This window comes from Ciona intestinalis, chromosome 7 (genome assembly GCF_000224145.3).
Source record: "Ciona intestinalis chromosome 7, KH, whole genome shotgun sequence".
Classification (NCBI taxonomy): Eukaryota; Metazoa; Chordata; class Ascidiacea; order Phlebobranchia; family Cionidae; genus Ciona; species Ciona intestinalis.
The window spans coordinates 3148946-3163698 of NC_020172.2; the positions used below are offsets into that span (position 1 = coordinate 3148946).

A 14753-nucleotide genomic window follows, 5' to 3' on the forward strand; every position below is an offset into this window, starting at 1 on the left:
CCACAGTAGCTTACCAATAACGCATACAAAACGTTTTTTATTATTTGTTTATAGTATATGGTATTCGTTTACAAAAATCACATAAAAAGAATAGTTTTAACTGTATAAATTATACTTTATGGTTTCAACTAAAAAATCAGTAAATTACTTTTCCAATAACGGAAAGAACTTTTGTTTGTTTAATTGTTTTTACAGTAATACTTTACACAAACCTGAAAAAATAACATTTTTATATAAAAAATGCTTATATAAAATTTCTCTTGTGTCTACAGAAATGGCGTACCCCCGAACGCGGGTGTTACAGTACACGATGGTGAAGCTTCAATTAAAATTCCCCTGAAGTCGATGGACAACGCCGAGCACGTTTAGGCGCCAAAAACACCCACATACTTACGTCTATCACCATTCAAATTCTACACCAAGAGCCTGTATATGGCTTACGCAGCTGTATTTAGTGTTGCCATACATTTAAGAAGTTTTTACTGAAATAACACTCTTTTTGGAGTATTTTTTTGTATTAAAACTAAATAGGAATTCGCAGGTGCACACATCCATAACGCTAGGTTTTCTCTAGGTGTAATTTTAATTTTAAAAACCTAATAACAAATAGGTGCACATAGTTATACACAGGTTTTACTCGTTATTGTTATTTAGTTAATGTTTTTACAGTGGAAAATTTTGCAGTTGTAATATGCTAACGCTTAGTATATTGCATTTCATCAACTCGTTACACCACTTACTAAATATATTTCTAATATCTTGTTTTCCAAGCACAATTTAGACATTTTAACCGGCCGATATACATTGTACGCAAATGCACCGTTTACACAGTCCACTTTTACAATTACACATATTTGTAAAGTAAGTTGAAACACTATGAATTTGCCAATCACAATGTGAATCCCTCTGTCCGATTTAACAACCACTGAAACGTATTTTTGTGCTATAAGGTTTTAAATTATCAACTGTTTTTTTGTTTTGCCCCGAGTTTTTACGCCAATGAACAAGATTTTTTGTAGTTTTAAAAAAAATCCGGTGCATTTTCCAAGTTTTTAAAAATTTGCATTTTTAAACATGACCGCCCAAGTTTATTTGAAAAACTAATCTAACCAAAAAATTAGGTGCATTTACTTTTTATGAGACTGTTCTTGACATCTATCGTACTAGAATGCTGGCGGTAAAGTACGTGCAATGCTTAGCACCTTTAACGTATTTATTATGGTTAATTGTAAACCATTGGAGTTGCCGAATTGTATATACAGTTCGTATATAATTTTACTTTGCTTGCATTTGCGTAGTGTACGTGCTCTATATATGCTAACCAGCTAATAAATCTGTTTGGTAACTGTTACTTAATTTTAATTGTATTTACTCCGCTAGCGATGTAGTGGAGTGGGGAAAGATGGATATCGTTAGGTCATAATATCCCATAGTTCATAATCGTGTTTTATCAATTAACAACGCTCTTTTAGGTCTTAAGAATACGGCTATACATTTCTGTACAATATTTTGTGTTTACTACCCAATGGACGGAAGAGAGACAGTAGGCCATCTTACCGAAACCTGCTAATTGTATATTTGTACCGTGCTGTTTTACAAACTGATGCGCATAAAACAAAATAGGCTACTGCATAGTCTGTGTAACAGCAAAAGCTAAAGCACCAAGGAAGCGCGCGCCTTCGTGGCCTAAATAAGTCCACTTTACCTTAACATACTCTGCAATTTTTATGGCCTCTCCCAAAATAAAATATCAAATAAATTTGTCCGCAAGACGGCACTAAAGAAAAAACGCGCGCAATCGTGACCTATATAAGTTCTGCATCGCTTGTTTTCAATTCATTTGCGAATGTTTCGCTTTCGTTCAATTTCTCGCTTATTTTCCGGGGAAATTACACGAAGAATGGCAAGTTCAGTAACTAAAGTTGATTATTTGGTAATTGGTGGGGGTTCTGGGGGAATAGCAAGCGCACGAAGAGCAACTGAGTTCGGAGTTTCTGCAGTACTGATAGAGCATGGTCCGCTCGGCGGTACATGCGTAAGTGCTTTTACTACTTTATTGCTGTAAGCTGGGCTGTAATTGTTTTTCCTATGTTAAAGTTGCACAAGTGGTAACTTATAAGCGGACACGAGGTGTATGAGCAGAAAACCTGTGTTTTAATGACTGTTGTTGCCCTGCCATGCGAGGATAAATAGGTTACATTCATTCATAGATTAATTTATTAACTCTTTTTACAACTTTTGATCCTTTTTCAGGTGAATGTTGGTTGCGTTCCCAAGAAAGTGATGTTTAATACAGCCATGCATGCAGAGATGATACACGACCATAAAGATTATGGATTCAATCTTGGAGGTGGAGTCACCTTCGATTGGAGGTAAATACATCAACTTGCATTCCAAATTGTTTAATCTTACTCAAAAATACAAGCCTGGGCTGACAAAGTTACAGACTTTTTTCAGTTTATAATTTTGTACTTTACCAAAATTATTTATGTTGCTGTGTTAAGCTGTAATAACATGGAAAATATTATAAAAATGCAGAAAATGAACACATTTAAATAGCAAACTGGTAAATTCTCTAAATTTCTGTAAAAATCACTGTCAAAAACTAAATTTTCCAATTTGTACATTAATTTACATCTTATGTTGTTTTGTGAACGTTATCACAAGGTTTAAAAGTTAAAAACACTACCTCTGGCTAAAATATAATCCTTCTATTTACAGTGTAATAAAGCAGAAGAGAGATGCTTACATAAAAAGATTGAATGGAATTTATGCAACAAATCTTGACAAAGTAAGAGTTAAACCTTAATTTTAAATGTAGCTGTTTTCATTTTGTACCAAATTTGCAAACCAAATTAGTAATAACTTTTAGTTTAAAAATAACTTAGTTAGTAAACAGTACAATTACTTGTTTTAAGCAATATAACATGAACATTTTAATAAAAAAATTAAATTTAAAATTGTTAACGCAACATATTTTTTACAAATTGGCTAACTGTATTAGTAGGCCTACTAATAACTTTAGTTTTCACTAAACAGAATTCGCATTAAGTTCACATAAGAAATTATGCAGAGTTAATAATCAAATGGTTAATTAATGCATTAATGGTTATAATTTGTAATAGAACACATTACTGCATCGAGTAGGGCATTTTCGCGTGTCTTCGTCAGTTTCCTGTGTTATTGTTTGTACCTGCAGAGTCATGATGATGATTTGTGATTCCTCTAAATTAGATTTACAAAGTACCATGACTATGCAGTAACAAAAGGGTCTAAGAGTTTAAACTCAAAATCACATTAACAAAACACTGTTTGATTATCATAGCATGCTTTAATGTTGCATTTTATAAGATTATAAACCCATGTTTAAACTGTTATAACTAGAATAAATCTAAACTGTATAAAAAAAAACCATGTATAACTAGCATCTATATTAAATCTAAACTGTATTGTTACATTTGTAAGCTGGTAATTTTAAATAATTTTCTTTTTTAACTTAATGTTTGTCAACATTGAAATAGCCACTACAAGTGTTATTGTTTAAAAATAGGTGTAGCGACAGCACTGTTTTTCTTCCAATTAAATGTAAATATGTTTTAACAACTGTTTTTTTGTCGCTATATCCTGTCTCTTCGTTTTAATTGTTTTTTAATCTTTCCTATCGTAATTGAAGAGACAATCAAAGTTATTATTGCTTATAATAGTATAATTAAATTGTTTCAATTTTTGCTATCATATTCAAAAGACAAACAAAGTTATATTAATATATTATAATACTATTACTAATATTATTATTTCCTAGGCAAAGGTAAATACCGTTCACGGCCACGCAAGGTTCACTGGTGAAAGTGACCCGCACCCAATAGTTGAGGTTGGTGATAAGAAATTCACAGCCCCACATATTTTAATCGCAACAGGTAAGCTCACAAACTTTTTTTAATATAACATTTAATTTTTTCTCAGTATGCGATATTTAGGCATATTTAATATGTAAAGTACTAAAATATGTGATGGCAGTGTCCAGCATGTTTATTCAGTAATGTAGACTTATAGAACAGACAGTCTAGATGGCAGTCTGGACAACTAAGGTGCTTTTTTAAAAAGTTTACTTTAAAAATATAAAATATATATATATAATATACTAGTTAGAAAATTATAATAATAATCACCTCAAAAATACCCTATATAAAAAAATCAAAGCCAAGCGAAAATGCTCTGACATTTTCTAAGTTAAAAAATTAAAAAGCTATCTTAATTTATTTTTCTTTATTTCATTTATTTAAAATGTCACCATAATACCGACAAGCAAATGCGCTTGCATTTTCTGTGTTAAATAGTTAAAAACATTTTTTTTAGTTTTCTTTTTTTACTTTAATAAAAAATGTCCGTGTTTTCAAACCAGGTGGATATCCAGTGATACCAAGCAATGATGAAATACCAGGGGCTTCACATGGAATTACAAGCGATGGTTTCTTTGAATTAGAAGATCTACCTAAGTAAGCTAACATATTTTCGTTTTTTTTAAGAACTAGAAGCATTCTTGTTAAACATATCTAAACTTATTGGTTGTAATGTTCACTAATTAATGCGGTGTAGACAATTCCAGGGTAGGCCTGCATACCTTGCCACCCCAGGTTTGGTGCCTATGTGTGTAATGTTTTTGGCAGTATTTGTTTGGTAATTTTAATTATATGTTATGCTGTAACCATGGTAAATTTAACTTTCAAATAAATTGTAAAATAGTCTGCTCATTTTGCCTGAAGCAAGTTTGTATAGTTTTGGTCTGTTGAACCTGGAGTGACAAAGCATTTTCTTTGTTAGTGCTAACTCATTGTGACAGAACAATGAATTTATTTGCCAAATCATTCAGTGGTTTTACAATGGTTATTTTAACTTATTTGTCTTTGAGCTGATGAGCTCCAATGAAAATGTGAAATCTTTTTTTCACAAATGTTTTCACCTTTAAATTATATAATGAATAATAACTAGATAACCTACCATTTCATTAGTGTTGTTAAATAGGTGTTTTGCATAGTAAGTCCTATATTGTCTCAAACTACAGGCTACAGCATAGCCATGCAAATGATAAATGGTAAAATCTGGTATTTTTTTAAATAAAGTATATATATATAAAAGATTCGTATGTATGTTTACAACGTTGTTAGTGTCACCAATATATATTTAAATAAATTGAACAAGAATATATCTATGAAACTAAGCAACAAAAACAATGAAAAGGAAAAGAAAAAACCTAAATTATAAAACAATTCTTAATAAACTATAAACAGTTCCTAAATTTTTTTTAAAAAATGTTTTCTTTTACAGAAAAACTGTAGTGGTTGGTGCTGGCTACATAGCTGTTGAATTAGCTGGTATATTAAATGCGCTCGGCTCCGAAACGAGGTTGGTTATTCGAAGACATCAAGCTTTGAGGGCGTTTGATTCAATGATAAGTGAGAATGTGACGCATGAAATAACTTCATCAGGAATCACGCTTGATAGATTCTCTCATGTGAGTGTTTATTGAAAGTTTGTTTGTTTTTATTAACAAATGGGTAAAATGTTTTGTATGGGCTATACCAGTTTGTAGCGGTTGCATAACTTTTTATTGCAAGCGGTAAATTAAGAGGGCGAATGACACAGGACGCAATATTTATACGCAGATAACCATAGGAAAAAGGCACTCATGTACACTTTGGCGCACAAACACACATGATTTTCACATGTGTTTTTTACCCTTTTTTGCTGAACTCCCTTTCAAATCACTTACTAATTTTCGCACACACTCTAGAACTGCTAATATAGAGTAGACCTAACCTTAATGATTCAGCATCTCAGCACCCCCTAGAAACACTTTCCACGTCCCACTTGTACCCCCTGGCTGTGCAACTTGATTGAATGAATGTAACTTACTTTATCCTCGCGTGGCCGGAAAACCAAAGTCCTTATAACACGGATGTTCATACAGCTTGTACCAGCTTACGAGTTACCGTGTATGTTGCTTTGTGGGTGATTAGTTTTAATTTGGATTTTTGTAATTTTTTATGTATGGCTGATAATATGAATTACCCATTAGTGACCACTGGGTTGGTAATTCCTGACCACTGTTTACTAATCAAAATTTTGATCTCTGACTCCACCAGGTAAAAAAAGTTGTAAAAGATTCCACCACCGGCAAGATGACGATCACCATCGATTCAACACAAGATGGAACTACAACATCAACAGTCGTCGAAAATGTGGAGTGCCTTATTTGGGCAATCGGGAGAAAACCAAACACCGATATGAACCTTGATAAAGTGGTATGTTAAAGTTTTATATTTTTAGAGATATTTTGCTTTTGTGGAAAAAGTGAGGAAAAGTTTCTGAAAAATTATAGACTGCATAATACATAAGTGTTATATGACCAATAGTATTTTTTGTACTATTTCCCTGTACTTTGATTGTTTTTTTTTCTTTTGAATAAGTTATGTTGCTTTTAAAACCATTGTTTTTTATTGCCCCGCCTACATTTTTTGTCGCAAAAATTGGCTGTCCAAAACAGGTTAAAAGTGCTTTGAGATTTTTAGCACGGATTATTAACTTTTGGTACAACATATGCTTATTTTTACCTTAACATTTGTTTCTCACCTTTTGACCAAAACTTTGGAAAAAATGAGAAAAAATGAGATATAAATTAAAAAATTTATATGTTGGTGAGGTCCTTGTCGAGGATCTGGGATTTAGGACAAATTTGGCTCATTACTTGAACACCCTGAAGTCTTTCATTCGACCGGTGCTGTGACATCGCAGTCAGACACTTAATATACTATATATAGCCTAGTGAATGCCTACTATATATATATGTTTCAATGTAATTAATTATGATTATTACAGGGTGTTAAGCTTGACAACAGAGGAAATATAGTTGTAGATAAATTCCAGAACACCAACATAGAAGGTGTGCATGCAGTGGGTGATGTACAAGGAAAAGCACTTCTTACACCAGGTAAGAAACTCATTACTAAAAAAGTTACTAAAAACATTATGAAAAACTGTATTTCTCCATAAATATGTTCCAATACCAATACTTTATAGGCAAATTTTGAAGCCATTGCGAATTTTTAGTACAGAGTTTCAAGTTTTTAGTTGGGCTTTTGTAACATTATCATAATGCATGTCAATATAAGATTTATTTTTTCCGTGGTCACAACTTACATCTGAGATAAAAGTACCACAAACTTACGGCTGCTTGCTTTCTGCATGATTGTATAAGATTTCTATCATGCTAGCTAGCGGCCAAAATTAAAAAATCTGGGATTTTAATTTTTTTTGTCAAAATATCAAAAAAAGTAAAAATAAACCCCAGAAACAAGCATAAGGTGTGTAACTTCATGTTTTATACCTTTTGCTACTTTCTAACTAACACACATTGATCTTATTTGATCGGCCACTTCAGCTGAAATGATAGTAACTCCATCTTGATCAACCATGATAGCAATACAGGGGTATGATGAATTGAACGGATAAATGAAACTTTTTGTTTCTGATTTTAACTTTATAATGCGATTCTGACCCCACTTTAACCTTACCTTAATTCCTAACAGCAGTTTATGCTAGCCCTATAACTTTCTTAGTAGTTAAAATGAAACTTTTGTTTCTGATTTCAACTTTCTAATGCGATTCTGACCCCAAAGTAAATTCCTAACAGTAATTTATGCTAACTTAATCACTTTTCCCTGTAGCTCAATGGTTAAGACTTTTAACCATATGCTACCAGGTTGAGGGCTTAATGCTGCTACCATTGTGTTCCTTCATGCTAAAACAGCTACAACCATTTTTTACGACAATCATTTTTGCTGCTAATTCCCCTTTCATCATTTTTAATTAGTTTGAATAAAAAAATGTTATTAGGTGCGAATTGCTATAACTGCTTGCTAATTGCTATAACCTAGTATTCTATATAATAATGATAAGTTGATAATGATAACACGTTTTTGACTCTAGAAACCAAATTTATACATTACAGTTGCAATTGCTGCTGGTAGGAGACTCGCACATCGTTTATTTGACGGCAAAACTGATTTATTCCTTGATTACACCAACATTCCAACAGTAGTGTTCAGTCATCCACCCATTGGGACTATTGGGTATACAGAAGGTGGAATATTCATTGTTTTTTTATGCATATGTGTCCTTGGGAAATAGCTTGGACATAGCCCCAACACAGTACCAGTTGCCACTTATGGGTTGTCCAAATTGTTAGCCATACAAAAAAATAAAAAAAAGAATCACCCCACGAAGTTAGATAGGTTGTAACGCTATGAGCAAGCATGAGGTGTATGAAACAGAACACACTTGTGATAATAAAAAGACTGCTGTTGCCCCGTCATGCAAGGATAAATAAGTTAAATTCAAATAATAGTTTAATTATTCAAATAATAGACATACAATAAAAAATAACTTGTATTTTTTTATTACCAGCTGAAGCAAAGAAACTGCATGGTGACGACAAAATTAAGACATACAAAGCAATGTTTACACCCATGTACCACGCTGTGACAGAAAGAAAAACAAAAGTGGCGATGAAGTTGGTTTGTCTGTTACCAACTGAACAGGTAAGATAGTACAACTTTAAAATAATAAACTTTATAGAATTTTTGTTTTTGGAAATTTTTTTTAGTTTTCTGCACATTTTTAGGCCAATTTCACTTTCATTTGTTCTAAAATGATAAACCTTAACTACTGTTTGTTTTTGAAATTGTTTAGACATTTTCTGTCGATTACACCTAACTACAATGAACCAAAACTATACTTAAGTTAATTTATACTGTATCGTGGGTTTAGCAGCCATGCTATTATCTGACACTTTCACTTAGGTAATTTTTAGAATTCTCTAAACAAAATTAACAAAAAATTATGACATAGTAGGGTAAAGGAAAACAGGAAACCTTTAGCACATAATGTATTTAAATATCCTGATCGTGTTTTAAAAAATTAACAACGGTCTATGGGAGTCGTTGAGATACGGTTTATAATTCTTTGATTTTTCTTTGTTTACTACCAAATGGGAGGAGAAAATAGAATGAAAAAGTGTTTCCTCAACTATATCTTTCCTGAACTATATTATACTTTAACACAGGTAATAGGTTTACACATGCAAGGGTTAGGCTGTGATGAAATGCTACAAGGGTTTGGAGTGGCAGTTAAGATGGGAGCAACTAAAGCACAGTTTGATGAATGTATTGCAATCCATCCAACTTCATCAGAGGAATTGGTTACTATGCGTTGAATCTGCTAGCAAGACTTTGTTTTCTTTTAAAGAGATGTGTGAAAATTTTTGTACATGATCTTGAAAAGTGGTATTCATTGTAATATAAATTGTTTAATTTTTTTTTTAATTTTGACCTAATGTTGTTTTTTTTTTAGGGGTAAGGTCCCCCAGCAGGGCACACCATGGGTTGTAGTATTTCGTTACTCATTGGTGTATTAATAATTATTAATTTACTGTTAACTGATCATATTATATTTTTTCACTTAAAAAGTCACTCAAAATATTAGACTAATAGTTGTGTAAACTGAACTATTGATTTTGTATACGTTAAACAAAAGTTCCACTCCTATATATTGCAGAGTGGGTACCATGTAGTCTTACATATGTGTAGATCTGCCAGTATACCGTATTAATATGCAACCTTGCACTTTACATAGTAATGTGGGGTAAGATGGGACACCTTTAGCATATAATATCTGAATATTCTGATCGTGTTTTAAATAAACAGCGGTCTATGGGGGCCATCAAGATTTTAAAATTTTTTGAATGTTCTTTGTTTACTATTAAATGAGACGAGAAGATAGAATAAAAAAGTGTCTCCTCTTCTCCCACCCTACTATATAGTAGTTCCTAACTAATGTTTGCAAAGTTGTAATTTACCTGCCAGTTGCACTGCAGGTTACCTCTTTATATTGTGATGGTACCAAATTTTTAACAGGGTAGATTTGTAATGAAAAAAAGCAACCGAACCCATTTTTTTTAAATTTAAAAATCACCTAAAACCGTCCGAAATAAAAATACTTACTTAAAAACAAGTTTTTAACTGTTTGATTATTAGAATTGTAATTGCTATTGTAAAAGTACAAAACAATTTTTGTTTTTTTTACTGATACAATTTTTTTTTTTACTGACCAAACATATTTTCTTATGCACTGATATGGGCTTGTCATTTATTCAGGAAGAACTAAATAAAATCTTTACTAAATGCTGCTGGTCTAAACAAAAACATGTTAAAATCTGTATGCAAAGTTCCCATTTTTCGGTGTGAAGATACTACATGTTCATTGTTTCGAATATATGTTTTTCAATACAATTATTGAATGACAGTTTGTAGCCTACCCTAGATTTATATCGTTGTATTAACTATAAATGCGTAGTTTAATTCTTTTTGATTATCTATATTATTAAGTTCACAACCATAAACTAATAGGTTTAATTTTTGTAGTTTGATCACCTAATTTAGTCCAACCGATTTTTTGATTAGATAAGTTTGTATCTGGTATAAGTTACCAAACTTATAGAAAATATACAAGTCCCAGAACACGCGGTGCCAAAGTTACAAACCAAAACAAATATGATATTCGGTGTAATCGTTAGCATCCGGGGCGAGTACAAGTTATACTGCGTATTAAAACCATTATGGACGTTAAATTAATCCCCGAATGTCTTACAATTGGAATTATGATTGTACATTTTCCAACTATCCCAGTGCCGCTGAATAGAATAATAATGTCTGCACCACTATGGACGTAATTCAATTAGTGTTCATTAATACTTGCGCGTTATCATATAAAGGCGAGCGATTTATTGAAATTCAGAAGCAAGTTAGTGAACGTCAGGTGTTTTATTTCTGTCAAAAGTTAAAAAAAAAGAACAGTGTATTTCAGATTAAAAAAGTTTCATATACTAGTATAATAGCTTTTATTTGGCTATTCGGTTACGGTAGCGAAGATTTAGAGAAATTTAAACTAAAAGGCAGGCTATAGCGACAAAACAACAGTTATTAAAATACGATAAATTCAAAACATAGGGTGGGGAAAGATGGGACACCTTTTCATTCTATTTTCACGTCCCATTTTAGAGTAAACAAAGAATATTCACAGAATTATAAAACTGTATCCTCACGACTCCCATAGACCGTTAATTGTTAAAACACGATCAGGATAATTCATTATTAGGTGCTAAAAGTGCCCCTTCTTCTCCCACCCTACTATATTTACTTTTAATTGGTAGAAAATAAGCGTTCGTCGTCGATTTACACTGAAGATTTCGTGTTAACCAGGATGTTGAAGTATTCTGTCATCTTTATAATCATGCTTGTTCTTATCGGCGGCACTGCTGCTGCTCAAACTGACCGTACGTAATTAAACTTATTGGTATTTATCGTTCGCTGTTTCTGTGTACCGTGGCAAAGTGGATAGAGCGCCCGTTTCTAACTAAGACGTAATGGGTTTAATGCTCGTCGCTGCTACCATATTGGGGGTGTATATGTGTCCTTGGGCAAGGCACTTAACCGTATAACCGAACACCCTTGTTATAAAAACGTTTTCCGGTCACGCGAGGATAAGGCAAGTTACATTCATACATTCGTATCAATTTACATATATAGCTATGCATGGTGTGTAGTTTAACATGTTTGTGGTGCTCCACTATTTTCCGATAGTATAGTAGGTTGGGGGAAGATGGGCCACTTTATCACATAATATTTAAACATCTTGATCCTGTTTTTAACAATTAACAAAGATCTATGGAATCCGTAAAGTTATGGTTTTATAATTCTTTGAATGTTCTATGTTTACTACCAAATGTAACCAGTAAGTAGAATGAAAAGGTGCCCATCTTCCCCACCCTATTATATTTGATAACGGGTTATATCTTTTTCAGCTGATGATGCTTCCTTTCTAATTTCCTTCCCAACTGGTGTTAACATCACCGCGATTTTGGAGGGATTTGGTTTAACATTAACTGGTAAGATCATGCTCCATTTAAAAAAAGGGTCAAAAGTGCGTAATAAGTATGCCTACCCCATCGTCCAAGGCTAGACTTTAGCTCGGAAACAATAAAAGTACAATTGTTACGTTGTTCATTAAGTTATTAATTCAAACGCGCACTTATTTTTTTCATTGCTCAAAGTCACAGCATTGCGTATAGGAATCTACCTTCATTTTCTAGGTTACTGGTTTATTTTTCGAAACAGATAATGACGAGTGTGATCGCTTGACTCCAGTTTGTCACGAGTTCGCGAATTGCATTAATACGCTTGGATCGTACGAATGCTCCTGCAAAGGCGGTTTTCGCCCGGAAAATGCAGCGTTGGACAAAAACGAACTGGTTTGTGTAGGTGAGTGGCGTCTCATCGTCGTAATTTTGGATAGGTAACTTGTTTCAACCAACCAACCTTATGCTGTGCCATTTATACGTAAAACATGTTCGCTTTTGGCTAATCAAGTCCAGAGCCATAGAAATACCATAGTGTTTATACGACCATAGTGTTTATACGACTCTGATCAAGTCTAAAGACAAACGTTCTTTGTTTGCAAAGTATATTTGGTGTATAAGCCAACGTTAAATATACAACTTAACAGACGGACCGTACTGGTATAGTGTTTGGTGTGTAAACCTTAATTTTGCGCAAACGTTTGGACAAATCATGTCTTTAATTTTTTCCAACGCCCTGTATATCATTGAAAAAGATAAAACTTGCGCTACGCCACCTGCCGGTAGCGAATTCAGATCTGATGAACGAATTTTGTTCTGTCATGTTTTACAATTTGAGTTTCAAAGCTTTGTTATACATGTGACGCGAGCGTTTCTGCTGGTTTAAACCTTGTAGGATGTTTTTAAGTTAGTTATTGAGTAGATTTAGAAGGAAAGAGGTGGCAGCAAGTTCAGTTGTAATAAATGTAAAAGAGCAGGGCTATTTTAGCTATATATGCAGGTTTATTAGAGTGCCTTTCGTTTTTAGTGTCTCAATGAATTTTGTTTAGCAAAGATTTTAACCTTAATGGAGAGAAACATATTCAAAATTCAAAACATTTATCTTACTAAATATTCTGTTTTTAACCATTTCTGTTTCATCTAGAAATTAGAAATGTCGACCAAGGTAGTTTCTCAAGACGTGCCTAAAACAAAGAGCATGACTACAGTAGCTCCAACCACTGAAAAGGTGGTTGTCCACCCTCTTGTCCTGCTCAGTGTTGTTGACCACTTTAACAGAATGGGAAAAGTTGGAAGTCAAAGTCGTGTAGTGGGGGTTCTGCTCGGCCAATGGAAAACCATTGACGGAAAAAGGCTGCTGGATATCTCCAACAGCTTTGCACTGCCTTTTGATGAAGATACAAGGGACAGAAGTGTCTGGTTTTTGGATCACGATTACCTAGAAAGCATGGCTGCTATGTTTAAAAAGGTTAACGCAAGAGAGAGACTGGTTGGTTGGTATCATACCGGCCCGAAGCTCTGCGCTAATGATATCGCTATTAATGATTTGATTCGAAGATATAATCCTAATGCAGTTCTTGTGATTATTGATGCGAAACCAAAAGAACTTGGGCTGCCCACTGAAGCTTATATATCTGTTGAACAAGTGCATGATGATGGGACTCCTACTACCAAGACTTTTAAGCACATTCCGAGTGAAATTGACGCAGAAGAGGCGGAAGAAGTTGGAGTAGAGCATCTTCTGAGAGACATCCACAATGTCACGGCCGGAACTTTGTCTCAGCAGATCACAAACCAGCTACAAGGTGTGAAAGGTCTTGGAGCAAAATTGGTTGAGATCAAGAATTACTTGGACCAAGTTCACAGCGGAAAATTGCCTATTAACCATAGTATCATGTACTTATTGCAGGATATATTTAACCTGCTTCCTGATGTAAATCTCGCTGAGTTCAGCAAGTCTTTCTACCTGAAGACCAACGACCAGATGTTAGTTGTTTATCTTTCCTGTCTGATCCGTTCTGTCATCGCGCTGCATAATTTGATCAACAACAAAGTTTCTACGGCAACAGCAGAGCGCGGAGACAGCAAAACGAAAAAAGAAAAAACGTCGGATTCCGCTGAGAATAAAAAGAATAAAAAAGTTGCGGCAAAAGAACAAGAAAAGAAAATCTGAACTGATTAGGAAAATATAATTTTTGTATTTGAACAATAAAGGCAAATAGCCTGACAAGATTTTCAAATTATAAAGTTCTCTGTGGTTACTTTTTGTTGTTGTTTTTTTGGCATGATAATAAAACAATTTTCAATGTATCATATCACTATGTTTACACTTACACAGTGCTAAAAAATACAATACTTTAGCAGTGGATCTGTGCTTTTGATCTTTTTCGGATCAAAAGCACAGATCCACTATACAATTGTTGCTATGTTCCTGGATACAATGCAAGCACCTATATACTGTTACATTGTATATTGCTGAAACTGTAGTAAATGGACTTAATCTCAAATTTTGAGTTTTCTTTCGTTTCTCGGTTGCTAGCTGTCAATATGATGTTTATCGTATAGAATAAATTCAAAATTCTCTATAAAGTTGCGTTTTTTATGTAATACATTTTATTAAACACAAGAACAGTTAGACATGTAGTAAAAATTTCGACCACTTGCTTAATTTTTGTGTTTGGCATTTTTATTTTTATATGCAAGCTGTGATCCTACATAGTAACAAGCCATTTGACTAGATTTAGGCTAGAGTTTGCCTATTTCCCCAAAATGAAGGATACTA

The 14753-nt window shown here is 33.4% G+C and overlaps 4 protein-coding genes across 4 annotated transcripts in view; all 4 read left to right on the forward strand.

The window, feature by feature from the left end:
* The window catches only part of LOC100181984 (solute carrier family 2, facilitated glucose transporter member 5), a 15740-nt gene extending 14384 nt beyond the window's left edge, over positions 1 to 1356 (forward strand). The window contains exon 14 of the mRNA XM_026835205.1: positions 273 to 1356. Within this exon, the coding sequence (XP_026691006.1) occupies positions 273 to 369 (97 nt within the window). The 3' untranslated portion in view covers positions 370 to 1356. The remainder of the gene's footprint in view (positions 1 to 272) is intronic.
* A 471-nt stretch (positions 1357 to 1827) lies between these two features.
* LOC100185545 (glutathione reductase) lies at positions 1828 to 10241 on the forward strand. Its single transcript, XM_002119519.5, has 11 exons — positions 1828 to 2035; positions 2254 to 2372; positions 2722 to 2791; positions 3803 to 3917; positions 4403 to 4496; positions 5326 to 5512; positions 6144 to 6302; positions 6877 to 6988; positions 8009 to 8140; positions 8464 to 8597; positions 9122 to 10241. Exons 1-11 carry the CDS (start codon positions 1847 to 1849, stop codon positions 9269 to 9271), a joined length of 1461 nt encoding a protein of 486 aa, XP_002119555.1. The 5' UTR covers positions 1828 to 1846; the 3' UTR covers positions 9272 to 10241.
* Positions 10242 to 11109: 868 nt separating this feature from the next.
* LOC113474377 (uromodulin-like) lies at positions 11110 to 12478 on the forward strand. The gene is made up of 3 exons (XM_026835204.1): positions 11110 to 11389; positions 11918 to 12001; positions 12231 to 12478. Exons 1-3 carry the CDS (start codon positions 11317 to 11319, stop codon positions 12410 to 12412), a joined length of 339 nt encoding a protein of 112 aa, XP_026691005.1. The 5' UTR covers positions 11110 to 11316; the 3' UTR covers positions 12413 to 12478.
* Positions 12479 to 13081: 603 nt separating this feature from the next.
* LOC100183181 (26S proteasome non-ATPase regulatory subunit 7-like) lies at positions 13082 to 14560 on the forward strand. Its single transcript, XM_026835197.1, has one exon. The coding sequence runs from the start codon at positions 13125 to 13127 to the stop codon at positions 14142 to 14144; it is 1020 nt and encodes a 339-aa protein (XP_026690998.1). The 5' UTR covers positions 13082 to 13124; the 3' UTR covers positions 14145 to 14560.
* The last annotated feature ends 193 nt before the right edge of the window (positions 14561 to 14753 follow it).

Bases quoted from the DNA above. Each gene is read 5' to 3' on its own strand.
- LOC100185545 (XM_002119519.5), top strand. From the start codon at position 1,847: ATGTTTCGCTTTCGTTCAATTTCTCGCTTATTTTCCGGGGAAATTACA. The intron at 2,036-2,253 runs GTAAGTGCTTTT...ATCCTTTTTCAG, and splicing joins GTCCGCTCGGCGGTACATGC to GTGAATGTTGGTTGCGTTCC. The intron at 6,989-8,008 runs GTAAGAAACTCA...TATACATTACAG, and splicing joins AAAAGCACTTCTTACACCAG to TTGCAATTGCTGCTGGTAGG.
- LOC113474377 (XM_026835204.1), top strand. From the start codon at position 11,317: ATGTTGAAGTATTCTGTCATCTTTATAATCATGCTTGTTCTTATCGGC. The intron at 11,390-11,917 runs GTACGTAATTAA...TATCTTTTTCAG, and splicing joins TGCTGCTGCTCAAACTGACC to CTGATGATGCTTCCTTTCTA. The intron at 12,002-12,230 runs GTAAGATCATGC...TTTTCGAAACAG, and splicing joins ATTTGGTTTAACATTAACTG to ATAATGACGAGTGTGATCGC.
- LOC100183181 (XM_026835197.1), top strand. From the start codon at position 13,125: ATGTCGACCAAGGTAGTTTCTCAAGACGTGCCTAAAACAAAGAGCATG.